The following is a 25932-nucleotide window of genomic DNA, read 5'->3' on the forward strand; positions in this document are numbered from 1 at the left end:
TTTTGAGTAGCTCCTGTTTAATTTGATAGGTTAGTATTTAATGGTATAAAAAACTAGAGACATTACTAATATAGTTGACTTTTTTTTTAATCAAAATCAATAATTTTTTTAAGAAGAGAAATCTGACTTTTGCAATATATTCAGCTTTAACTGCGCTAGAAGCATGCATAACGTGCATCCGATAATCCAAGGTAATTTAAAGTCCACAGTCCGATTTTATTGCTAATCATTGCCATCGAAAATGCTTATAATTTTTTTTTTGGGTAGTGTGTATGGAGTCCATTGTCAACACTTTAACACTAATTAATCAATCAGTGGCAGGATTCTTAATTCATATAACCAGCACACATGGTACATTCGATTTCCAATTACATGAACCTAGCAATGTTTAATTTAGGTGTGCTTCCAAGTTCCAAGCAATAACATCGATAAACATATATTCAATTTGTTTATGTCAAACATTTTAGTGGGTCGTCCATAACTATTTTAGAAAAAAATATGTAAAAAATTTTACCTTTGAAATTATATATGTGGTTGATGTTGTTTGACACCGGTACATCATTTAGGTTACTAATTTTGACAAAGTTAGCCAATCCGGTAAAAATTAAATAGTCATAAATCTATTTTGGTTGGTTAAATCAAGAATGTATCTTACCCTCAAAGAATTTAGAGAAAAATAAGCATAAAATTTAATTATATTCAAATCAAATTTATTTCATAAATAAATTGTACATGAGTTATTTATACTAGTGAAAAAAAATCTTTATGACTTGAACAATGTGAGACTAATAGATAATACAAAATTCACTATCCTAAATAATATGAGACTTCTATTTCCTTATTACAAGTAACTAATATAATTAACCTTCTAACTCTACTTGTTCCAGTGTCATTGTTACCTTTGTTGCGCTTTATTTTTATATCTTTGCTTTACCTGTATTACAAGTATATAAAAAAAAAATTAGATTTTAAATTAATCACACATATAAAATATATTAATAGAATTTAATTTTGATGTTGTCAGTATAAAACCGTTTTATATGTGTATTTAATTACATATCACGTTAATAAAAATAACTACCTTTTACATTGACCGCGTGATAATTATCCAAGAGAACGATTGTGATTACACGACTGTGCATCAAAATTAAATTAAAAAAAAGACCAAATATTAGCCATAACCGCTAATAATAACTAATCTAGAGGAGGAATTTCATCTGTTGACAAAAAACTATGAACCAAGAAATCCTCAAAGTTTCCCTTGAAATAAAAGAACTTCCTAAGCACTCCTTCCCTTTGGAAACCTACCTTTTGCAACACCCTTTGGGAGGCCTTGTTCTCCACAAGGGTAAAAGCTTGCAACCTCTTCAAATAAGGTAACACATTGAACACTTGTGACAAAACAATCTTCACTGCTTTTGTGGCTATTCCTTTGCCCCAATACTTGAACCCTATTGCATACCCTAAATCAGCCTTGAAGTTGTCTTCACCAAGCCATGGAATCACCCAAATAATCCCAATCGACCGGTCGTCCATGCAAATAGATCTTTTGAATTCTTGCGCCATGCATTCATCTCTGATGAATGCTATGGCTTGTTCTTTGGATACACAGACATCCAATCGTGTATTGCCGGTGACTCTATCGTCGCCGGCCCATAACAACATGTCGTCCGCGTCGGCTAGCTTGAATGGCCTCACCGTGATTCTTGAGAGGTCCATTGCCATGGCAAACACAAGTTTTGGAAAAATGTGAAATTGCTAGTGTTATGAGTGTGGAGATTCATTGATATTGGTCTTTTATAATACTAGCTAATTTATTAAGGGTTCAATCATAGAGGATATGATATCAATCAAATGAAAACCCGTGAAAATGTACTAGTGATACACAAACACTAAAAAGATCAGATTATTTGGGCCACATCGATATAGGATAAGAAGTGTGTGGTAACTAATTCATACATAATTTGGTGAAAATTCAGGTGAAGTCGACTTCACGTGAAGTTGATATTTGAGAGTCGTTAGATAAAAAATTAGTCAAATCAATTAAATCATCTAACTATTCTCAGGTATCAACTTCACGTGAAGTCGACTGCACCTGAGTTTCCACCACATAATTTACACATGCAAGGGAAATTGTATTTTTTCTTGGTTTTGTGCCTAAATTTGGCTAGTAGAGAATTATAAGTTATATATGTTTGCTCATTACTGTCTTTAACCAAAAGGGGAGTGCTAGGGGAACAATGAAAATTTTGAACAACATAAACAACCACCAATCAAATGAAAATACACTACATCCTAATTTAATGCTACTAATTAAATTTACTCTTTTAATCCTATTAATTCACATTGTTTACACATTGTTCAAAAATCTTGTTTGTTACCTATACTTTTTCTAACCAAAAATATATATTTCTAATTTCTAATATTTGCATGCCATTTTTGTTGAGGCTTCACATGCTTCATAGTTATAATTCCTGCTTATTATTTGAATTCTGTTCTAATAATAATTTGAAAATTTTCTCGAGTCAACTAAGGTCTCATGAAAAGGGTGTGAGATTCTCAACAATTTTTTGTTTAATTGTTGACATTTGAACTCAAAATATCTAGTTAAGAAACCTAGTTAACTGATACCTACCACATTAACTAATTTTGGATGATCATATTTTTTATGGTGCTTATTTGTTTGAACCATATTACATATACACAGAAAATTAATACATGGGTAATTGGCAGAAGTTGGGCCTCTCTAGATACTTTAATACTATTCTGTCTTATGTAAGGCCCATAGTGTCGTCCAAAAAAATGTAAGGCCCATAGTTACTTGGGAAAAACTTTATGTCGGACCCAAAAATTACTCAGTAAAATTTCGTACGACTGTATGAGGCCCTTCCACCACCACGAAGACGCATTCGTTTATTAGTTTTATTACTTATAAGCCTCTTTTGGTTGGAGTATTGAAGTTGCTATTTTGCAAATAAATTTCAAAGAGGGATTTCTTTGAAATTGTATTAAGTTGCTATTTACTGCATATAGCTATATATATTAATTGATTAATTAACTAATTGACTAATCAATCCTTATGAAAATTGAATATTAAAAAATTGGAACTGACACTAGCTCCAGCTCTGGTATTATAAGAAGCAGCTACAGCAAATTGAAGCGAAGAAGAAGAAGGAGAAGAAGGTTGAAGTTGAAGTAATTCACTAATTTTCAGTTGCAGTTGCATCACTGAAAGGAATTGGACGAGAAATTAGAGAAGGTGAGTGGGAATGAGCATAGTAGGGAAGGAGAGAATAGAGGTGATTGCTCAGAGCATCGGAATTACGAACTTGTCCCCCGATGTCGCTCTCTCCCTCGCTCCCGACGTCGAATACCGCCTCCGCGACATCATGCAGGAATCTATCAAGTGCATGCGCCACTCTCGCCGCACCACTTTAACCGCCGACGATGTTGACAGTGCTCTCTCCTTGAGGAACGTCGAGGTAGGGCGCTTTTTCCATTTCTAATTCTCAATTCCGCTTAGGTTTTTTCTTCACAATCTCCATTTTCATTTTCAGCCTATATATGGATTTGCATCTGGTGGTCCTTTACGTTTCAAGAGAGCTCTCGGACACAGAGATTTGTTCTATATTGAAGATAAGGATCTTGACTTAAAAGATGTAAGTAAGGGACTTTACTCGCTTCAATGGAGTTCAATGTATTAGCTAGTTGTAATTATAGTTTGTGTGTTGATTATGTTTATAGGTCATTGAAGCTCCTCTACCGAAAGCGCCACTTGATACTGCGGTCACCTGCCACTGGCTTGCAATTGAAGGTGTACAGCCTGCTATCCCGGAAAATGCTCCTGTAGACGGTAGGTCTCCGAGTACCGGTAGTTCTTTGTTCATAGGTTAATGGTTTATGATGCAAAACTTCAAAATAGGTTTGTAAGTTACTGAAATTTAGCTCGAGGGAATTAGGAATAGTTGAGGCAATTGTGTTGTTTAATCCATGTAACCTTGCTAATCTTCTGGGAAAATGCTTTATTGTTGATGTTGTTTTGTTATACCAACATAGCTAGAGTAGATTTCTTAATATTACTGCAGTAGTAATCAACTTCTTCAGTTTTTCACAATACTAACTATTAACTAGAAATGCTTGACTTAGAAAACTGTATAAACTTAAATAACTATACCATTTGAGAGTATACATATGCATGTTAGTGGATATATATACTTGGGATGATGCACCTTGTGCAGACAAACATGGATTACTTGGAATCTTAACTTGTCATGGTATATTAATCGATTCTTTGTGAATTTGTGTCATATGCCTATAACTTACACTCCCTTGCCCTTCCATGAATAGTTAATTTTTCCTTTCTACATTTTATTTGCAGTGATTTCAGTTCCTGCCGAAGCCAAAAAGAATGAACAGAAGGATGATAACCTTCCTGTTGACATCAAATTACCCGTTAAGCATGTATTGTCTAGAGAGCTTCAGGTATGCAATTTACCAAGCCACTATGAGATATCTCGTTTTTCATCTTGTAATTTATTTACTTTTATGATTTCTTGCAGCTGTATTTTGATAAAGTGACTGAGCTAACTTTGACTCAGTCTGAGTCGGTTCTGTTTAAGGAAGCATTAGTAAGTTTGGCCACCGATTCAGGACTTCATCCATTAGTTCCTTATTTCACATGCTTTATAGCAGACGAGGTAATTATATTTGACTTATTATCATTCTGGTGGATAAGAAGGAAAATATCTTGTATCCTAGCTCATTTAGACTGTGTGCTTCTCTGTTCTTCTTAGGTTTCTCATGGTTTGAGTAATTTTTCTCTTCTATTTGCCTTGATGCGAGTTGTTAAAAGCATTTTGCAAAATCCTCATATTCATATCGAACCTTATGTAAGTCCACCTTTTCTGGATTTAGAGTATTTGTTTATATTGCTGTAATATCATGAATATGGTTAGTGTTGAAATTAATGCTTATTTTGTTTTCCATATTCTGTTGGAATTTTCTCAAACCATACAAAAGATTAAGATATTAATGGGAAATTGTTATTTTGTTGATCTTTAACAAAATCTGTTATCTCTGATTCTTTGTATATTCCTTGCTTCAGCTGCACCAGTTGATGCCATCTGTTGTCACCTGTCTTGTGGCCAAAAGGTTGGGTAGTAGATTGGCAGACAACCATTGGGAACTTAGAGACTTTACAGCTAACCTGGTCGCCTCAATTTGCAAAAGGTGAGATGTCCTGAATTGATTCTGTCATATGTTGTGCATCAAGGGAAATGAAAGCAATTTTACTTGAAATTTTTGTTGGTCCTCTATTTATTTTGTGCAATTTGTGCTGCATTTCTTCCTTAATTTTAGAGTAGCAAAGAAAGAATCATGTGCTTTAATTTGAAATGCACTATTGTTTTTCAACATCAAGTCCAAAGGCACAAGAATTATAGACCAGAAAATCTAATATTGCTTTTTGTTAAGTATTGTGCATCATTTTGAAATATAGCATGGCTTGTTTGTCGGGCAGTTATTGATTTCATTTCAAATTTTGCCTTGCCTCTAATCTTGCAGGTTTGGTCATGTTTATAGTAATCTACAGTCTAGGTTAACAAAAACATTGGTGAATGCATTCTTGGATCCCAAGAAAGCACTGACACAACACTATGGTGCAATTCAAGGGTTGGCAGCATTAGGGCCCAATGTGGTACGCATGTTTCCATGCTCTTGGCAATTATGAAATTAGTTAAATACAAAAAATAGGATGGGATTCTTGTGGATAAACTTAATATTGACATATGAGCCTTTTGTCTTGCTTTTGACTCATTATTTTAAAATAGGTTCGCCTTCTTTTGCTGCCAAATCTTGAACCATATATAAGACTTCTGGAACCAGAGATGCTTCTTGAGAAGCAGAGGAATGAAGTCAAAAGGCATGAAGCATGGCGTGTTTATGGATCCTTGCTGGTAAGATTTATTGTTAGATACATACTTAAAAACCAAAAGACATCAAATTATAATATGGTTAGTCCAATGATTGTGTATTACTCAGCGTGCTGCAGGTCAGTGTATTTATGATCGACTGAAAATATTCCCGACTTTCCCGTCTTCTCTTCCTCATGCTGTCTTGAAGACCAATGCAAGAGTTCTCATGTCTTCACCTTGTGAGTATCTTACTTCTTGACCAAGAAAATGATGTGCAATTGTAAAAGAATTATTTGGTCGTCTTGTTAAATCTGTTCAGAGCATGCAGACCTGGTGCTTGGGTCGTTAATATAATGAATGATCTTAGAAGTACTCATTTTTTCCCAATATTAGTCATTTCTTGCCAAAATATGTTCCACTCGTTTTTTGGTTTTTTATTTGACCGTAAGGTAATTGATATTTTTTCAGTATGACCTTTCCACATTATTGAAAGATATAATATGTTTATCTTCGTGAAAAGTTTTCTTTATGAGGGAAGTTGCATAATCTTTTCATTGAAAATGACCGCCTGCTGAATCCTCTCTATTTTCAATCATCAAGATAAACGCAAGGCAAGCCTTGAGCAGTTGGAAGAGCAGCCACCTTTGAAGAAAACTAATACTGATGGTGAGGTTGGTGTGGTTCTGACAAATTCCTCACCGTCTCATAAGCAAGGGGAGGCAGGGACTCAAGCCTCTTCAGTTGATTCAATCATTGGCTCATCATCGGCTTCTGAACAGATGAAAAATGACACAATTTCTAATGCCGTAGTTAGAAGTAACAAGGTTGATACCCGTTCATGGAAAACATCGGCTGCCCTTGCCCAAGTTTGGAAGGATGAGCTGAATTCTGGGCGTATCCTGGTATCATTGTTTGAGTTGTTTGGTGAAGACATTCTTCCCTTCATTCAGGCCCCTGAGTTGTATATGTTCTTGTAACTTTGCATGTATTATAGCTTTGCTCACAATTAGATCATGGTTAACCCACAGATATTAATTCCGGGAGCAAACTAACATTGCTCCTTGTCCTTGTTATAAAATATAATTTTTCTTTTCCGGTTAATGAAATTTCTAGTTCCTTGTTATCCTTATTCTTTTAGACTTTCGAGATTGCATGATATTTCTTATTGGATTGTGAGTGTCTGAGTGATAACAGTCCAATTGTGAAGTTCAAACAAAAATACAAATATTAGATACTACCGTGAATTAAATCATTATTGTAAGGACATTTTCTTTTTCCTCTATCCTTATTTTGATGTTAGAACTCAAATTAAATTTGTTTTGTTGATACACAGTACAGTATATAACGAGAAAACAACACATTACATTACATTAAAATGTTTCTTTACTTGTATAACTTGTAATCCTTTGAACTTGAGTAGAGTAGTATTAAGCAGATACTTTATTGCACTCCCTTTCAACAGCTTTCTTCAGTAGGCTATCTTCTTCCAAGACCATCTGAACCGGCAAGAATCCCATTCCATCTGCCATGGCAAGCATCATCTGCTTGGTTTCCTTCTTGAATTCTTCAAGATCTACCGTCCCATTCAAGTTGTGGTCGAACTGTATGAACAAGGATTCGTACACGCGAGCAAGCTCATCTGGGTCAGGCTCCACATCAACACCAAAGTGAGTCTCAAACACCCTCAGGCTTTGCAACTCCTTCAACATCTCTGCATAGGAGAGAAGGCCATCGTGGTCTGCATCGAGGTAAGCAAACCTGTTTCCTACTAACACACTAAATGCTTCTTCATCTTGAAGGAAGCTCATAATTGTGGCACCATCCAAAATTTCCACACTCATTTTCTCGTCGGGTGAAAAGGAAAGTAGTTTTATGTGTAAGAGAAGCGAAGATGTTTTTTGTGGGGTTTTGAAATGCTTAGTGCTTTGAATAGAGAGTGTTGGATTCTCCTACTATATATATAGCCGTTGGTGGTCGGTTTCAAGAGCATATATTCTGTGGTAAACTAACGTTAAATTGCCAAAGAAGACAATAGTATAAGAAACTTTCTCTTGTTTTTGTGTCCCTTGTTTAAGTTGGGTCTTAACTTGTTTATTCTTCAACCAATACCAACCAAATAGGATGCTTCCGTCCCCATTAAGTAGCAATTGTTGGAACTGTTATGATGTTTGCATTCTAGTTAGGCACAGGTTACAATATGGTCATGACGTATGAGTCATGAGTATCAGGAGGATCTCATTGGGTGGTGCGATTTGAATCAGACGGCTGAGATTAATTGGGCCATGTTGTGATTCAAATCTTGGGCCATTTGCACATCACAAGTGTGGCCTATGAATTATGAAATTCAAATTGGCTATGTTGGAAGTCAAAAGTCAAAAACTCTTGTCTAGTTCTAGTTTTATTGCACACAAGTTGCTGCTTGGAAAGTCCTGGAGAATGATATTTGGATACCCACTGATTAATAAAACACGCAATAAGTAGAAACTACGCGACTTTAGCCTCTTTTTATTCAAACTGTCTTCTTTACATCAAATAAAATAAAGGATATTCTTGGTTTATACTTTAGGCCCTCTCTATCTCTCTTTTAAAGGGGTCAACGTTTTCGGAGCCATAATTTTGTTTTATTTTATTAAAAACAATTAATCAGAAGCAAACAGAAAAGGTAAAGGGAAAACCATCAGACTTCATAGAGAATTTAAAGTTGGTTAATGTCAACTTGGAAGGAAACCCGGGAAGTAGTTTGAACATCTACTAATTCACAACATACTCTGATCATTTTTATAACTTTATATTTTTTTTGGAATAGAAAAATATTCACGAGAAGTACAGATAAAATTTGTTTATAATTAGTAAGTTTTCACAAAGGAAGATACTTGGCAACCGGAAAATTTACTAGAAAAATATTAATAATAAATATGAGGCAAATATAGTTTAAAGAACTAATGATTTTTGCCAAACCATTAAGATATCTTTAGAGATAATGATTTATGACTTTAGCATATGAAAAATAAGTAATAACACAAATCTTTTTCAAGTGATAAGAAATGTTTCGGATATTCAGTACATTTAATTAAATAAACCCAAAACTGGTGGTGCACAAGCATAAGCTTATGATATTTGATGATGTAGCATGCTAACACAAAAGCCACTCCTACACTGCTTCCATACCTCTGCTGAATGCTGATTTTATATCAGTGAAAGTTTTAACTGTGGAAAATCATAATTTGAGTTGATCTTAAGCTAGAGAAGATTGAAAGGAATTATGAGAGAAGAAGATGAGCAAAGTGGAAACTTCACTCAGCTTCATTTCAGAAAAATGGTGGAAAAAACCCACTAGGGAATCATCTGACTCAACCTTATATACTATGCTCTACATAACTAACTTTACTCTGAACCTATTGGCACAAATCTTTAACTAACTATGCTGATATGGAATCTACACTTACTAATTAAGTTAACTTGGAACTAAATTAACTGCTATTTACAATTTGGACCTTGCTGCAAACTACATACTATGTCAGAAACTGCTCTAGTTTACAAGTTTTCTTTTAAGAAGCAATTAACAGTTCAAAATATAACTTAAGATAAAGGTAATTTAAGTCACATAAAATTTGCATTACATACCAAATAAAATGAAAAGTCTGCACTCTATCCTCGAAAGATCTTAACATGCAGAAAATCAATGATTTAATTTTCCAATCTTGGCATCATGGGCTCAAAAACGATCTCAAGCTCCTTGCGATTCTTCTCGAACACATCTTTTTCATGCTGATCTCGACCACCATAAAGCAAACTCTTGGCCTTAATAATTGCATCAGTGATAATTCCCTTGCCCTTTGCCATACCTTTTAAAGCTTTTTCAATTTTGTAAACATAATCATCCAAATCATTTCTTGCTCTAGCCTTCTCCAGAAACTTTTTGTCTTCAGCCTCATAATCTTTAGCTTCTTGAATTAATCTCGCAATTTCCTTCTGCGACATTCGTCCTGTATTGCTTATTGTAATATCATTGCTGTTGCCAGTTGTTTCATCTGCGGCAGTTACGTTTAAGATACCATCGGAATCAATTTCAAAGGTTATCATAAGAGGGTGACCTCTAGGACCTTTAGGTATGCCTGAAAGATTAAACCAACCCAACAAGTTGTTATCAATGGCTCTTGTCCTCTCACCCTCAAAAACATCAATTTTTACGACAGTTTGATTATCTTCTGATGTATGACATCCTTGTTTCTTCTTCACAGGAATAGTAGTATTCCTAGGAATCACTACATGCATCAGATCTCCTTTAGTTAATATACCAAGTGACAGCGGAGTAACATCATGCAGCACCAAATTTGGCACCTTCTTAAAGCCTTCACTTAACAAAGCAGCTTGAACTGCTGCTCCAAACGCAACAGCTTCATCAGGGTTGATACTCCTACATAGATCCTTTCCATTGAAGAATTCCTGCAATAGTTGCTGCACTTTAGGAATCCTAGATGAGCCACCAACAAGGACAACATCGTCCACACAGTTCCTGTCCATGTTTGCATCAGTAAGACACTTATTTACAGTATCTATGCACTCTCTAAAGAGGTCCATGTTGAGTTCCTCAAACCTAGTTCGAGTGATTGATGAACAGAAGTCAAGGCCTTGAAATAAACAGTCTATTTCGATGAAGGCATCAACATTGTAAGAGAGTACTCTTTTCGCCCTTTCACATGCATTTCTCAACCTCCTCAATGCTCTTGAATTTCCACTTATGTCCAGATTGTTCTTCTTGTTGAACTTCTGCATAAAGTAATTTAACATTCTGTTGTCAAAGTCTTCTCCACCCAGATGAGTATTTCCAGCTGTAGCCTTCATTTCGAACACCTTATCTTTGATGGTAAGTAGTGATACATCAAATGTACCACCACCAAAGTCAAAGACAAAAATGTTCCTTTCTCCAACACAGTTTGATCTCTTGTCGAGGCCATAAGCAATAGCTGCAGCAGTAGGCTCATTGATTATCCTCATAACATTAAGGCCGGCAATGGCGCCGGCGTCTCTGGTGGCTTTGCGCTGAGAGTCATTGAAGAATGCAGGTACAGTAATAACTGCATTCTTCACAGGTGACTCTAGATATGCCTCTGCAATCTTGCGCATCTTCATAAGAATCATAGCCGAGACTTCCTCGGCACAAAGGCGTTTCTCTTGACCCTTGTGCTGTACAACAATTGTTGGTTGGTCATCAACACCGGAAATGACTTTGAATGGCCACAAAAGTTTGTCTTTCTGGATATTGGGGTCACTATATTTTCTGCCAATCATCCTCTTAGCATCTGTCAATAATTATTCTTGGTTATTATGAAGAGAAAAAGTGTATATATAGACAAGTAAAAGAAGACATAAACTAATAAAGATGGTGAATTACCAAAGACGGTGTTGGTAGGGTTGATTGCGGCTTGGTTCTTAGCAGCATCACCGATCAACCTTTGTTTGTCAGTGAAAGCAACATAGGAAGGTGTTGTTTTATTGCCTTGATCGTTGTGAATGATCTCAACTCTGTTGTGGTGTTCAAGCCACACTGCAACACAAGAATATGTTGTGCCAAGATCTATCCCCACTGCAACTCCCTTACATTCTTTTTCCATCGTTCTTTCAAAGTGAACTAATTGAACCTTAATCAGAAGGAAAGTGAAGTCAGTCTCAGGAATGTGAAAAACCAGTTTGTTCTTATTTACTCTGACTATATACTGAATATATAAAAGTCATTTGGGTGTTTATATAGGTTGATAAACTCAGAATACATAACCACCTATGTAGATGATAACCATTCCCTTTATTTGGGAGTTTGTTGAAACTTATGAAGTAGAGAGAGTAGGAGAGATTCGGGGGAGGGAGTTACTTATTTAGATAAGTAAGGCTGGCCTCCTTGTCGCGCCCGACCGAAGTCGGGTACATGGAAGAGGTCACCCTTGATGGGCCTTTATTTTTAATGGGTCAATAAAATCTGTTTATAATTAATCAAGTTTCTCAAGGGAAAATATTGGTAGCCTTTATATTTTTTCTGCTGCTCTTTATCATCATCAAGCAAACTCTTGGCCTTTAACAATTGCATCACTGATCTTTTTCTTGTTCTTTTCCATGTCTTCTAAAGCTTTTTTATATTTTATAAACGTAATCATCCAAAGCAATCATTGTTGGAATAAATTAATTTAAATAACCCAGATCATCCATATTAAATCATAAAAAATATATCATAATGCGGAAGCGTACCTTTATTCGTAGAAATTAGAAATTGATGTAAAGCCGGGAAAGACGGGGAAAGAGCGACAAAGACGGCTTTGGTATATTGGGGACCGAAATCTGAGGTCTATTTATATTTGAGCATGACACTCATTAAACTCTAAAGCCCAAATAAAATAGTATCTAAATATATCTAAAATCCAAAAGATAATATCTGGTTTTATTCTCATTTAACTCCAAATCAAAAGTAATAATGACTTATTCAATTTAGCATTTATAACAATAAATGAGATCACTATTATATAAATCATTTAATTTGAAATAGCATAATTTGTGACTATAATTAATATATGTATTACCCACAAACAAATTAGGAAATTAAAATAATTTCCTAACAATCATTGCTCTAGCCTTCTCAAGAAACTGTTTGTCTTTTGCAGATACATTGAGAATACCATCAGCATCAATATCAAAGGTTAACATAACAGGATGACCTCAAAGATTAAAACATTCCTCTTCCAACAGAGTCAGTAGCTGCAGCATAGGCTCATTGATTGTCCTCATAACACGGAGACCAGCAATGGAACAAGCATCTCTGGTGGCTTTGCACCGTGAGTTACTGAAGTAGGTTGGTATGGCAATAACAGCATTCTTTACCGGTAAATCTAAGTATGCTACTGCAATTTCGGCATCTTTGTGAGAATCATATATGAAATTTCCTCTGCACAAAGCCACAAAGGTTTTGCTCTTACACCTGTATTTATATTATCATTATCATTGTTTATTAAAACAATAATAAAAAAAAAGTGAAAAACATTCACAATACATAATCTTAACAAGAAACTGACAATTCAAAATACTCCTAGAACTTACTATAACATGATCAGTCACGTAAGATTCGCATGACATACAAAATACATAATTTGTTTAAGGCAATCATGGATTCTTGTTCATCATAGGTTCAAAAACTTGCTTGAGCTGCTTCAGATTCTTCTTGAACACATCTATTCCATGTTTCTGTTTATCACGATTATCAAGTAAACCCATGGCCTTAGCAATTGCATCATTGATCTTTTTACTGTCCTTTTCCGTATGTTCTAAAGTTTTTCTCATTTTGTAAACATAGTCATCCAAATCATCCATTGCTCTTACCTTCTCAAGAAACTCTGTGTCTTCAGCCTCATAATTTTTAGCCTCCTGAACTAATCTTGCAATTTCCTTAGCTGACATTCATCCTTTATCATTGGTTATTGTAATCTCATTCCTGTTACCAGTGGTTTCTTCTTCAGCAGATACATTTAAGATACCATCTTCTTCTATATTGAAGCATATCATAATGTCATGTCCTCGAGGAGCAGGAGGAATACCAGAAAGCACAAATCGGCCCAGCAAGTTGCTATCATAAGCTCTTGCCCTCTCACCTTCATAAACCAAAACATCTGCACAAGATTGGTTATCTTCACTTGTGACGTATGCTCCTTTCTTCTTTATAGGAACACTAGAATTCCTAGGAATTACTATGCTCATAACATCATCTTTTGTGTCTACACCAAGTGACAACGGAGTAACATCATGCAGCACCACATTTGGAACATTCTTAAAGCCTTCACTCAACAAAGCAGCTTGAACGGCAGCTCCGTAGGCAACATCTTCATCTGGATTAAGTCCCTTGCACAGACTTTTCCCCTGGAAGAATTCCTGCAATAGTTTTTGCACCTTGGGAATCCTAGAAGAGCCTCCAACAAGAACAACATCATCTATACAACTCTTATCAATATCAGCAATGGTAAGACATTCCTTTACCGTCTGAATACACGCTTCAAAGAGGTCCTTGTTGAGTTCCTCGAACCTAGCACGAGTGATCGATGAAGAGAAGTCAATACTCTTAAATAAGCCATCTATGTCGATGAAGGCATCAATAGAGCTTGAGAGTGTTCTTTTAGCCCTTTCGCATTCATTTCTCAATCTCCTCAAGGCTCTTGAATCACCACTTATGTCAACTTTGTTCTTCTTTTCAAACTCTTCTAAAAAGTATTTCAACATTCTGTCATCAAAGTCTTCTCCACCAAGATGAGTGTTTCCACAAGCGGCCTTAACTTCAAACAACTTATCATTGATGGTAAGGAGGGTCACATCAAAAGTACCACCTCCAAGGTCGAAAATCAAAACATTCCTCTCTCCAACCCAATCAGCTTTCTTGTCAAGACCATAAGCAATAGCTGCAGCTGTAGGTTCATTGATTAACCTCATGACAGTGAGACCAGCAATGGCACCGGCATCTCTGGTGGCTTTGCGCTGCGAGTCACTGAAGTAGGCCGGGACAGTAATGACTGCATACTCCACAGGTGAACCTAAATATGCCTCTGCAGTCTCGCGCATCTTTGTGAGAACCATGGCTGAAATTTCTTCAGGACAAAGGCGTCTCTCCTGACCCTTGTACTTAACAACAACAATTGGTTCGCCAGTAGCACCAGAAATGACTTTGAATGGCCACAATACTTTATCTTTCTGAATATTGGGGTCAGAAAATTTCCTACCAATCATCCTCTTAGCATCTGTTAAGAGTAATTAACATATTAAAATGGAAAAAAAAAAAATACTTCGTTCATATTGTGTACAGAGTCTTTAACTTGTAAAATAACTTAGACATGAACTTATGAAAACAAAGACTAATCCTGGTTATCTATCAATAACTAACTAACTTCAATTAACTCAACTCAAAATAATACATGTATAAAAAAAGATGAATTACTTACCAAAGACAGTGTTGGTAGGGTTGACAGCAGCTTGATTCTTAGCAGCATCACCAATCAACCTTTGATTATGAGTGAAAGCAACGTAAGAAGGAGTTGTCTTGTTGCCTTGGTCATTGGGTATGATCTCAGCTCGAGAATGTTGTTGCTGCCACACTGCAACACAAGAATATGTTGTTCCAAGATCTATTCCCACTGCATGTCCCTCACATTTTTTGGCCATTTTTTCTTCCATGTAAATGGAATGTTATCAGAAGAAATGGGAAGAAGTCAGTCTAAGGTAAGGTAGATTCTAACAGTTTGTTCTGGAATATTTAATAAATATATCTTAAGTATAAAATTTGACAGACTTTTTTTGAAGTTTTAAAGACAATGTATTACAAGATAAAAAAAAAAATATTTCTACTCCTTTAACCATCGTACTTGTTAACTAAATTTATTTTTGCATTGTTTTTGGTTGAAGTATTGCCATTACTATCTTTTGGCAACTGTTCCCAACAGTATTGGAACCAGGCATATAATCAGTATCAGACTAATATGCCCCCCACACAAACATTTCATTTGAAAACCATACTACATTTATTCTTTCTCTTCTTTTGGAGGCTGCATTAATGTACTATACGTGGTAATTCAAGACCTTCGAGTATATTCCAAAAATAAACTGGAGTGGACCTCTCAATTTTTTTTAAAATTATTTGATAAAGTGTAATTTTTTATTATTGAATATCTTTTCTCATATTTATTTTGTTTCATTTAAAGAATGTAAATTGAGAGATCAGACTTTATTAAACAATTGAAAAAAAAATTGAAAAGATTCATTTTCAAAAACAAACTATGCATCACTAGTATGGTAGCATTATTCTCATCCTTTACAAATTAGTAGTAAAAAACTTGGAATTCTCTTTAAAATTTGACCATGAGTTAAAAAAGAAAGCCCTCTAAAATTTATTTTTACTTATGGTTTTTTTTTTGTTAAAAAATCACTTTTTCGTTTTCCGACTCAAAATTTAAAATTGGTTAATGTTAATTAACTTCAAATTCGAAGTATTCTCCAGAAGTAATTTGATCAATTGCTACTTTTTTGGACCAATAGAAACATATGATCTCACTAGAAAAATATTTATCATATATTTATATGACAAAGTATGATCGAAACACTTTCAACTTGTTAACCACTCATGTGAAGTAATGATTCTCGCCAAACCATCAAAAGAATATTTCTTCTGAAGTCAAACAATCTTTTGTGATGGTTCTAAATTTCTTTCAAGATACACATGATTTTATATCAGTAAAGTTTTAAACAGCAACAATATTTCCTTTCGGTACATTTAGTTCAGTAAACTCAGAACTGCTAAACAAACATAGAACTTCTGATATTTGATGATGTAGCAAATGCATGCTAACAAAAAAAACCACTCCTACTCTGCTTCGATACCTTTGCCGAATGCTGACAGCAAGAGGCAATCACAATCTCTCTCAATATACAATTCAAGGACAAAATCTTAACAAGCAATTAACAATTCAAAATATAACTTAAGATAATTTTTTCACATATAACTTGTATCACATATCAATTAAAGTGCTAAGTCTGCACTATTCATCCGAAAAGAGCTTAACAAGCAGTAAATCGTTAATCTTCCATACTTGGCATAGTGGGCTAAAAAATGTTCTCAAGTTCCTCCAGTTTCTTCTCGAACACATCTTTTTCATGCTCATCTTTATCACCATCAAGCAAACTCTTGGCTTTAACAATTGCATCAGTGATCATTCCCTTGTTTTTGTCGACAGCTTTTAAAGCTTTTTCCATTTTGTAAACATAATCGTCCAAATCATTTCTTGCTCTAGCCTTCTCTAGAAACTTTTTGTCTTCAGCCTCATAATCTCTAGCTTCTTGAATCAATCTCGCAATTTCCATCCGCGACAATCGCCCCGTATCATTGCTTATTGTAATCTCATTGCTGTTGCCAGTTGCTTCATCTTCAGCAGTTACGTTTAAGATTCCATCAGCATCAACATCAAAGGTTACCATTACACCATGACCTTTAGGACCTTCAGGTATGCCTGAAAGATTAAACCAACCCAACAAGTTGTTATTGGTGGCTCTTGTCCTCTCACCCTCAAAAACTTCAAACTTTATGAAAGTTTGATTATCTTCTGAGGTAAAATATCCTTGTTTCTTCTTCACAGGAATAGTAGTATTCCTAGGAATCACTACATCCATCAGATCTCCTTTAATTGATATACCAAGTGACAGCGGAGTAACATCATGCAGCACCAAATTTGGCAGATTCTTAAAGCCTTCACTTAACAAAGCAGCTTGAACTGCTGCTCCAAACGCAACAGCTTCATCAGGGTTGATACTCCTACATTGATCCTTCCCCTCGAAGAATTCCTGCAATAGCTGCTGAACTTTAGGAATCCTAGACGAGCCACCAACAAGGACAACATCGTCCACACAGTTCTTGTCCATGTCTGCATCAGTAAGACACTTATTTACAGTATCTATGCACTCTTTAAAGAGATCCATGTTGAGTTCCTCAAACCTAGCTCGAGTGATTGTTGAACAGAAGTCAATGCCTTGAAATAAACCGTCTATTTGGATGAAGGCATCGACATTGTAAGAAAGTACTCTTTTGGCCCTTTCACTTGCATTTCTCAACCTCCTCAAGGCCCTTGAATTCCCACTTATGTCCAGATTGTTCTTCTTGTTGAACTCCTCCATAAAGTAATTTAACAATCTGTTGTCAAAGTCTACTCCACCCAGATGAGTATTTCCAGCTGTCGCCTTCATTTGGAAGGCCTTATCTTTGATGGTAAGCAGTGATACATCAAATGTACCACCACCAAAGTCAAAGACAAAAATGTTCCTTTTCCCGACACAGTTTGATCTTTTGTCAAGGCCATAAGCAATAGCTGCAGCAGTAGGCTCATTGATTATCCTCATAACATTAAGGCCGGCAATGGCGCCTGCATCTCTGGTGGCTTTGCGCTGAGAGTCATTGAAGTATGCAGGTACAGTAATAACTGCATTCTTCACAGGTGACTCTAAATATGCCTCTGCAATCTTGCGCATCTTAGTAAGAATCATAGCCGAGACTTCCTCGGCACGAAGGCGTTTCTTTTGACCCTTGTGCTGTACAACAATTGTTGGTTGGTCATCAACACCGGAAATGACTTTGAATGGCCACAAAAGTTTGTCTTTCTGAATATTGGGGTCACTAAATTTTCTGCCAATCATCTCTTAGCATCTACAGTAATTATATTATTCTTGCTTATTACTATTTGGAAAGAAAAATTTACAGAAAAAGTGTATATATATAGACAAACAAAAGAAGGTGAATTTACCAAAGACAGTGTTGGCAGGGTTCATTGCAGCTTGGTTCTTAGCAGCATCACCGATCAACCTTTGTTTGTCAGTGAAAGCAACATAGGAAGGTGTTGTTTTATTGCCCTGATCGTTGTGAATGATCTCAACTCTGTTGTGGTCTTCAAGCCACACTGCAACACAAGAATATGTTGTGCCAAGATCTATCCCCACCGCCGCTCCCTGACAATCTTTTTCCATCGTTCTTTGAAAGTGAACTAATTGATTAATCAGAAGAAAAGTGAAGCCAGTCTCAGGAATGTGAAAAACCAGTTTGTTCTTACTTTTACTATATAACGAACATATAAAAGTCATTTGGGTATTTATACAGGTTGATAAACTCACGTACATTTATTTTCTTAACGTTTATTTATTATTTATTTATTGCCACATAGATATCATACCCATAAGCCAAGCATACAGTACTACTAACTATTGACTCTTCATTGTCTAATTAACTTTTGCATTCTTCTTCTTGTCTAATTAAAGAAGAATGAGACTTTTGCTGTTCTCATTTGTCAACTATTCCCAATAGCATATAATACTAGAGAAATAAATTGTCTTAATAGAAACATCTCATTTGGAAGCCAGTAATGACTCTTCATATTACATTATACTGTTACTCTTTTTCCGAGGTTGCACTGCACGTGTTCGGAATGGATCTTTTTAATTATGTGGCAAACTATATATGATCGAAATTCGAAACACTCACAATTTGCTAACCACTCGTGATTTTTGCCAAACCACAACTATATCTTCTGAAGTAAAATACAATATATGAGAAAATATACTGAAAACGCAAATCTGTTTCTAGACAATGATGTAGCAAGCTAACACAAATCATAAAATACTAACCCCTCTTAGCCTTCCTACAAATCAAATAACAAACATAGGCAGTATTTACTATTTAGTTCATTTAGTTAAATTTAAAAATACTACAGACTTCATAGTAATAATGCAGAAGCAGAGCTGTTTTGCTTTCAAAAGAAACTTTTAGATAACATCAGAACAGACTAATAGCTAACGAGTCTCTGGGGATAATTGGTTTAATAATAATGTGAAACTCCTTCAATAATCTCTGTTTATAATTAATAAATAATAAAGTTTAGTGCTTTTAGTAAAATAAACTCAGGAATTGATGCACAAACCTAAAACTTATATATTATCTCCCTAATGTACAATGACATGTGCTAATATATAGAAAAGGCACTCCACTGCTTCCATACTTCTGCTGAATCCATAGTTTACAAGTTTTTCTTAGCTTTAGGTACATCATGTTCATCAAAGACGATCAAAGTGATCTTCATACACAATTCAAGGACATAATCTTAACCATTAACAACTCAAAATATAGTTTAAGATAATATCATATTCTTCAGATTTGCATTTAGTGATTCAGAATATAACTCAAGATCCTTCATATTCTTCTCAAACACATCTTTTTTATGCTGCTCTTTGTGATCATCAAGCAAACTCCTGGCCTTAACAATTGCATCACCGATCTTTTCCTTGTCCATTTCCATATCTACTAAAGCTTTTCTCATTTTGTAAACATAATCATCCAAATCATTCATTGCTCCATCCTTCTCAAGAAATTCTGTCTTCAGCCTCATAAATTTTAGCTTCTTGAATTAATCTTGCAATTTCCTTAGCCGACATTCGCCCTTTATCATTGGTTATGGTAATCTCGTTGCTTTTACCAGTGGTTTCTTCTTCAGCAGATACATTTAAGATACCATCTTCGTCTATATTGAAGCATATCATAATAGGATGGCCTCGAGGAGCAGGAGGAATACCAGAATGCACAAATCGGCCCAGCAAGTTGTTATCACTAGCTCTTGCCCTCTCACCTTCATAAACCAAAACACGTGCAAAAGATTGGTTTTCCACAACTGTGCCGTATTTAGTTTTCTTCTTTATAGGAATACTAGAATTCCTAGGAATTTCTATGCTCATAATATCTACTTTTTCACATATACCAAGTGACAACGGAGTAACATCGCACATCACCACATTTGGAGCATTCTTAAAGCCTTCACTTAACAAAGCAGCCTGAAGGGCGGCTCCATAAGCAACAGCTTCATCAGGATTAAGTGCCTTGCACAGATTTTTCCCTTGGAAGAATTCCTGCAGTAGTTGTTGTACTTTTGGAATCCTAGAAGATCCACCAACAAGGACAACCTCATGTATACAACTCTTGTCTACACCAGCATTGGTAACACATTCTTTTACTATCTCAATACACTCTTCAAAGAGGTCCTTGTTGAGTTCCTCAAACTTAGCTTGAGTAATTGATGAAGAGAAGTCAATACCCTTAAATAAACCATCTATGTCAATGACCGCATCAATGGAGCTTGAGAGTGTTCTTTTCGCCCTTTCGCATTCGTTTCTCAACCTCCTCAATGCTCTTGAATCACCACTTATGTCAACTTTGTTCTTCTTCTCGAACTCCTCTATGAAGTAGTTCAACATTCTGTCATCAAAATCTTCTCCACCAAGATGAGTGTTTCCACCAGAGGCCTTAACTTCAAACAACTTATCCTTGATGGTAAGGAGGGTTACATCAAAAGTACCACCTCCAAGGTCGAAGATCAAAGCATTCCTCTCTGCAGAACAGTTACCAGCTCCCTTATCAAGGCCATAAGCAATAGCTGCAGCAGTAGGTTCATTGATTAACCTCATGACAGTGAGACCAGCAATGGCACCAGCATCTCTGGTGGCTTTGCGCTGCGAGTCACTGAAGTAGGCCGGTACAGTAATAACTGCATTCTCCACAGGTGAACCTAAATATGCTTCTGCAGTCTCACGCATCTTTGTAAGAATCATGGCTGAAATTTCCTCAGGACAAAGGCGTCTCTCCTGACCCTTGTACTTAACAACAACAATGGGTTCGCCATTAGCACCAGAAATGACTTTGAATGGCCACAATACTTTATCTTTCTGAATATTGGGGTCAGCAAATTTCCTACCAATCATCCTCTTAGCATCTGTTAAGAGTAATTAACAAATTGAAATAAAGACAATGATTTCAATGGATAATTTAGAATTTGTAAAAGTGACCTTTTATACGCAGTCTTTAACTTGCAAACTAATAAAATGGCAAATGACTAACTAACTTCAATTAACTCAACTAATGACATAAGTTGCATGGCTAATATACAGGAAAATGAACTTAAAATGAGAATGATTATTGGTTTTTATGTCGAAAAAAAAAAAGATGAAATACTTACCAAAGACAGTGTTGGTAGAGTTGATAGCAGCTTGGTTCTTAGCAGCATCACCAATCAACCTTTGATTATGAGTGAAAGCAACGTAAGAAGGAGTTGTCCTGTTGCCTTGGTCATTGGGTATGACCTCAGCTCGAGAATGTTGTTCCTTCCACACTGCAACACAAGAATATGTTGTTCCAAGGTCTATTCCCACTGCATGTCCCTCACATTTTTTGGCCATTGTTCTTTCAAACTGAATGGAATGTTATCAGAAGAAGTCTAAAAGTTCTACTCTAGGAAACTTGATATCATAAGTATAAAATTTTGATAGACTTTTTTTTTTTGAGGTTTTAAATACAATGTATTATTACAAGTTAAAAAAATATTTCTACTCCTTTAACCATCGTACTTGTTAACTAAATTTTTTATAATATGATACGATATTGTACTGACGGTTCATTGTCGAATTTTAAATTTTTTGCATTGTTTTTTGTTGAAGTATTGCCATTACTATCTTTTGGCAACTATTCCCAACAGTATTGGAACCAGGCAGCTAATCAGTTTTAAATACAAACATTTCATTTGAAAACCATACTACATTTATTCTTTCTCTCTTTTTGGAGGCTGCATTAATGTACTAATGTTTGCTTTTTAATTAAAACAAAGATGTGTCACTACTATCGTAGTATTGCCCAGTTTGGATAAACACTTAATTAAGCTCCTTTTAAAAAAATAGCTTAAACAATAAATGACGATATTAAAAGTAATTTATAAATAAATTATTTTGTGTTTGAATTTTTAGTTCTAAAAGTGTTTATTTTATAAAAATGTGATAAAAAGTAGTAGTATTATGAAAGAAGTCATTTTTTTTAACTTCTCTATAAGCTCCTAAATAACTTCTTAGGAAGTTACAGTTTGGTTTTGAAAATTGTACCAATCATTAATACTATTACTTTTCATAAGTCAAAAGTTCAAAAAAGTTACTTTTGAAACTTCCCAAACGGACCTTGTGTGCTAAAGCAGACAATATCGTACTAGCGGGTGGTCTAGGTTGTTACAGATGGTATCAGAGGCGGAGCCCGGATCGATGTGCCAGCGAGGGCGCTGAGCTCCCTTAGGGGGGTGGATTGTAAGGTCCCACATCGGTTGGGAGGGGAACGAAGCATGCCTTATAAGGGTGTGGATACCTCTCCCTAGCATGACGCATTTTGACGAGTGAGTGTGGGGGCTTCAACTATCATCCCTATCATCAAAGGCAAAACCATGAGGTCTTATGTGCCAAAGCGGACAATATCGTGCTAGCGGGTGGTTCTGGCTTGTTACAACAACTACCTTAAATTTAATTATACTCTAAGATAATGATGACACTGAAGCGCCATTCCAATAAAAAATTTATACAACTTCACACTAAGCACCATTACTGGCGTTGAACGCCCAGTAAGGAAGGACGTTCAACGCCCACCCAAGGCTTCCCTATTGAAGATCTGAAGGCAACTAAGGCTCATGAGGAAACTATAGAGGTCCCCTTGAATGCCTTGTTGTAAATCATGGATTAAGGTCACTCTTGAAGAGCTGGTTGCTCGTTACCTAGGAGTCCTCATGAAGATGAATGCCAAGTTATTTGGCACAGAGCCATTAGAGGAAGAACCTCCAGTGCTCACCAAGGAACTCATTGCCTTGGTTCATCAGAAACTACCTCAGAAGCTGTCGAATCCCGAACGCTTCCTGATTCCCTGCACCATAGGCACAATCACCTTTGAAAAGGCTCTGTGTGACCTAGGGTCAAGCAAAAACCTTATGCCACTCTTTGTAATGGAGAAGTTGGGAATCTTTGAGGTACAAGCTGCAAGAATTTCATTAGAGATGGTAGACAAGTCCATGAAAAGTCTTATGGACTGGTAGAGGATGTCTTAGTAAAGGTTGAAAACCTTTACATCCCTGCTGATTTCATAATTCTGGATACTTACCTCATAAGCTGTCGAATCCCGAACGCTTCCTGATTCCCTGCACCATAGGCACCATTACCTTTGATAAGACTCTGTGTGACCTAGGTTCAAGCATAAACTTTATGCCACTCTCTGTAGTGGAGAAATCGGAAATCTTTGAGGTACAAGCTGCAAGAATTTCATTAGAGATGGTAGACAAGTCCATGAAAAGTCTTATGGACTGGTAGAGGATGTCTTAGTAAAGGTTGAAAACCTTTACATCCCTGCTGATTTCATAATTCTGGATACTGGAGAGGAAGAGGATGAATCCATCATCCTTAGAAGACCCTTCCTAGCCATTGCCAATGCCATCATTGATGTGGCAAAGGGAGAGCTGATTCTACAGTTATGAGAGGATCACATCTTGTTTAAGATGTCTAGCCCTAACTCTCCTCCTGACAAAAGAGAAACAGTTGTGCAACACCTAGTGTTCCAACCTTCTCTCTCAGTGCAAGGATATACAGAACCCCCAAACACCAACTCTAAGTTTGGTGTTGGACAGCCATTGTCAAGCACTGAAAACAAAGGTACTAAGAAGAAAGTACCTAAAGGCTGGAGGGATAAGAAAATCCCCACTGAAGTCCTCTCACCTGGCATGAGAGTTGTCTTCACTAACAATCCAGTCAGTCCACACACCTGTTTCGATGAAGGGGGATGAATTAATCCAATAAGATCCAGAGCCCAACCTCTAAACGGCCATGGCTTAATAATCGAATGTAACTCAGACGCTGGGATCTGTTGTATGGACCCATGCCTTTGACATTCTTGACACGCCTTTGCATATTCGATACAATCTTTGATCATGGAGGGCCAATAGACATGATTTCGATATAGTACCCATTTCATTTTCATCCCAGCCTGATGAGCACCACATATGCCTTTATGGACTTCTCCTAGAGCAATGTCTTTATCCTCTTGACTTAGACATCTTGAAAGACTCCCGCCGATTCCTTTCTTATACAACTCATCAGCCATCAAGACAAAATTCATTGCTCGCAAGTTTATCTTTCTATCGACTGGCATGCTAGGATTCTTTAAATACTCAGCAATGGGCTTCCTCCAATCATCATCTTCCCATTCGCCTACACACAAAACTTTCCTTCATCTGCAGGCACCAAAATTTGATGGATACTGGTCAAGTTTTTTAATGTTTCTGCGCCGATTCTATATCTTGAAGCAATTTGGGCTAACTCATTGGCGATCTCGTTCTGGACCCTTGGGATATGAACCAAGGAAGCTTTTCAAAAAGAAGTTAACAACTCCCAAGCTGTTGCCAAATATTTTTGCAACTTCTTATTAGTGCTCTTTCTTCTCCCTCTCCTCTCAATGCAGTTGTGTGTGTCTGTGTGTTTGTGAAGTTTATGAGCTGAAAAGCTCATTAAGTGTTCCTTTATATGTTGGACTTGGGCCAAACTTTGGCCCGGTCCAACTTGTTAGCGTTTTTAGCTCGTTTGGCCCAACTTTGGGCCAAACCTTTAAAATTAGCGCCCGGTTTTCAACTTTAATTTATTTCCTAACTTTTTCTACTATTTTTATCATACACGCACAGTACCTGACAGACTTAAGCCAGTACTTCCGGTTGGTTTACCGGTACGCGTTTTTACGCAATTTTCTGCTGAAAATTACATTTTTCCACTCAGAAAAATTCATGAATTCGAATCTCACCGTTAAATTGCAATTAAGATGTCTAATTTCTCGAACCTATTTCGGGCGATTAAATTATTATTTTATATCCTCTAAACAGTCGATTGAAATTATGGTTCTTACACTCTCCCCTCCTAAAAAGGAACTTTGTCCCCAAAATTCGAATCGTAAGCAAACGAATAAAGGTAGTACATCTCCGTCTCCGAGTTGCCTTCCCACACACCTTTCACTGTGTCACTCTGATTTCGGCTACATATAAAAGAATCTTCTTTTCCCCATTCGTTTCCCCCCGATGCAACTCTAAGTTCTGATATCACGAACGGCGATATTCTATACTATGAAAATAAGTTAAGGTTTGGTTACCGGCTTCATAATTACCTCAACCCTGTTGTTGTGATTGACCTGCCTCATGTGTTCCTCGATGTGGACAATCTCTAACCAAATGTCCCGGTGCACCACACTTGTAGCATAGTTTCATACCCAACCGGCATGGCTTATTCGGATGGTAGTTCCCACACTCCTGACACCTCAAATCAAGGGAGTAAGCTCTTGACCACTTCGCTTCACCATTTCTCTTAAATTTCTATCCCCTTGGTCCAAGGTAATCATCACGAGCTCGGTTGTTAGTATAACTATGATTTCCTCTCGCCTCAGCTTCCTTCTTGGCACAGTCTTCCACCACCATTGCCTTGTTCACAAGCTCGGAAAAGATTCGAATCTCCAAAGGAGTCATAGCAGTCATAATGTTATCCTCCAAGCCTCCTTGATATTTAACGCACTTCCAACTCTTATAGGACTCTAGGGCACCTTGACATACCCTAGAAAATCTACAGAGTTCCTCGAACCTACTAGTGT

At 36.4% G+C, this 25932-nt stretch overlaps 7 protein-coding genes and 1 pseudogene across 9 annotated transcripts; 1 reads left to right on the top strand and 7 right to left on the bottom strand.

Annotated features, from left to right (window-relative positions):
* LOC107638194 (uncharacterized N-acetyltransferase YoaA) lies at positions 855-1867 on the bottom strand. Its single transcript, XM_016341361.2, has 2 exons — positions 1082-1867; positions 855-934 (listed from the first exon to the last, which is right to left on the bottom strand). The coding sequence occupies exon 1, from the start codon at positions 1723-1725 to the stop codon at positions 1195-1197; it is 531 nt and encodes a 176-aa protein (XP_016196847.1). The 5' UTR covers positions 1726-1867; the 3' UTR covers positions 855-934; positions 1082-1194.
* Positions 3066-7035, top strand: LOC107635664 (transcription initiation factor TFIID subunit 6). Of its 2 annotated transcripts, XM_016339205.2 has the most exons (11): positions 3066-3482; positions 3558-3659; positions 3745-3853; positions 4379-4482; positions 4560-4697; positions 4794-4889; positions 5105-5229; positions 5563-5695; positions 5829-5954; positions 6040-6151; positions 6513-7035. In XM_016339205.2, the coding sequence occupies exons 1-11, from the start codon at positions 3270-3272 to the stop codon at positions 6887-6889; spliced, it is 1635 nt and encodes a 544-aa protein (XP_016194691.1). In that variant the 5' UTR covers positions 3066-3269; the 3' UTR covers positions 6890-7035. The 2 variants fall into 2 exon arrangements, with proteins under 2 accessions (XP_016194691.1, XP_016194692.1); XM_016339206.2 differs by lacking the exon at positions 4794-4889.
* LOC107635665 lies at positions 7140-8025 on the bottom strand. Its single transcript, XM_016339207.2, has one exon. The coding sequence runs from the start codon at positions 7751-7753 to the stop codon at positions 7340-7342; it is 414 nt and encodes a 137-aa protein (XP_016194693.1). The 5' UTR covers positions 7754-8025; the 3' UTR covers positions 7140-7339.
* Positions 9507-12008, bottom strand: LOC107635666 (probable mediator of RNA polymerase II transcription subunit 37c). 2 transcript variants are annotated; one of them, XM_016339209.2, is made up of 3 exons: positions 11692-12008; positions 11308-11554; positions 9507-11215 (listed from the first exon to the last, which is right to left on the bottom strand). In XM_016339209.2, exons 2-3 carry the CDS (start codon positions 11525-11527, stop codon positions 9600-9602), a joined length of 1836 nt encoding a protein of 611 aa, XP_016194695.1. In that variant the 5' UTR covers positions 11528-11554; positions 11692-12008; the 3' UTR covers positions 9507-9599. The 2 variants fall into 2 exon arrangements, with proteins under 2 accessions (XP_016194695.1, XP_020977908.1); XM_021122249.1 differs by having other exon boundaries at positions 11308-12008.
* LOC107637453 (heat shock cognate 70 kDa protein-like) lies at positions 12618-13352 on the bottom strand. Its single transcript, XM_016340866.1, has 2 exons — positions 13096-13352; positions 12618-12876 (listed from the first exon to the last, which is right to left on the bottom strand). Exons 1-2 carry the CDS (start codon positions 13350-13352, stop codon positions 12618-12620), a joined length of 516 nt encoding a protein of 171 aa, XP_016196352.1.
* LOC107635667 (probable mediator of RNA polymerase II transcription subunit 37c) lies at positions 12885-15563 on the bottom strand. The gene is made up of 2 exons (XM_016339210.2): positions 14879-15563; positions 12885-14677 (listed from the first exon to the last, which is right to left on the bottom strand). Exons 1-2 carry the CDS (start codon positions 15108-15110, stop codon positions 13353-13355), a joined length of 1557 nt encoding a protein of 518 aa, XP_016194696.2. The 5' UTR covers positions 15111-15563; the 3' UTR covers positions 12885-13352.
* Positions 16228-18336, bottom strand: LOC107635668 (probable mediator of RNA polymerase II transcription subunit 37c). The gene is made up of 2 exons (XM_016339211.2): positions 18221-18336; positions 16228-18123 (listed from the first exon to the last, which is right to left on the bottom strand). Exon 2 carries the CDS (start codon positions 18111-18113, stop codon positions 16533-16535), a length of 1581 nt encoding a protein of 526 aa, XP_016194697.2. The 5' UTR covers positions 18114-18123; positions 18221-18336; the 3' UTR covers positions 16228-16532.
* Positions 19412-21717, bottom strand: LOC107637454 (annotated as a pseudogene).

This window comes from Arachis ipaensis, chromosome B04 (assembly GCF_000816755.2).
Source record: "Arachis ipaensis cultivar K30076 chromosome B04, Araip1.1, whole genome shotgun sequence".
Classification (NCBI taxonomy): Eukaryota; Viridiplantae; Streptophyta; class Magnoliopsida; order Fabales; family Fabaceae; genus Arachis; species Arachis ipaensis.

Coding starts and splice junctions, on each gene's coding strand:
- LOC107635664 (XM_016339205.2), top strand. CDS start 3,270: ATGAGCATAGTAGGGAAGGAGAGAATAGAGGTGATTGCTCAGAGCATC. Junction 3,660..3,744: donor AGGATCTTGACTTAAAAGAT/GTAAGTAAGGGA, acceptor TTATGTTTATAG/GTCATTGAAGCTCCTCTACC. Junction 5,696..5,828: donor CAGCATTAGGGCCCAATGTG/GTACGCATGTTT, acceptor ATTTTAAAATAG/GTTCGCCTTCTTTTGCTGCC.
- LOC107635667 (XM_016339210.2), bottom strand. CDS start 15,110: ATGGAAGAAAAAATGGCCAAAAAATGTGAGGGACATGCAGTGGGAATA. Junction 14,678..14,878: donor CCCTACCAACACTGTCTTTG/GTAAGTAATTCA, acceptor TACTCTTAACAG/ATGCTAAGAGGATGATTGGT.
- LOC107635665 (XM_016339207.2), bottom strand. CDS start 7,753: ATGAGTGTGGAAATTTTGGATGGTGCCACAATTATGAGCTTCCTTCAA.
- LOC107635668 (XM_016339211.2), bottom strand. CDS start 18,113: ATGATTGGCAGAAAATTTAGTGACCCCAATATTCAGAAAGACAAACTT.
- LOC107637453 (XM_016340866.1), bottom strand. CDS start 13,352: ATGTCAGCTAAGGAAATTGCAAGATTAGTTCAGGAGGCTAAAAATTAT. Junction 12,877..13,095: donor AAGAATCTGAAGCAGCTCAA/GCAAGTTTTTGA, acceptor ATATAAATACAG/GTGTAAGAGCAAAACCTTTG.
- LOC107638194 (XM_016341361.2), bottom strand. CDS start 1,725: ATGGCAATGGACCTCTCAAGAATCACGGTGAGGCCATTCAAGCTAGCC.
- LOC107635666 (XM_016339209.2), bottom strand. CDS start 11,527: ATGGAAAAAGAATGTAAGGGAGTTGCAGTGGGGATAGATCTTGGCACA. Junction 11,216..11,307: donor CCCTACCAACACCGTCTTTG/GTAATTCACCAT, acceptor AATTATTGACAG/ATGCTAAGAGGATGATTGGC.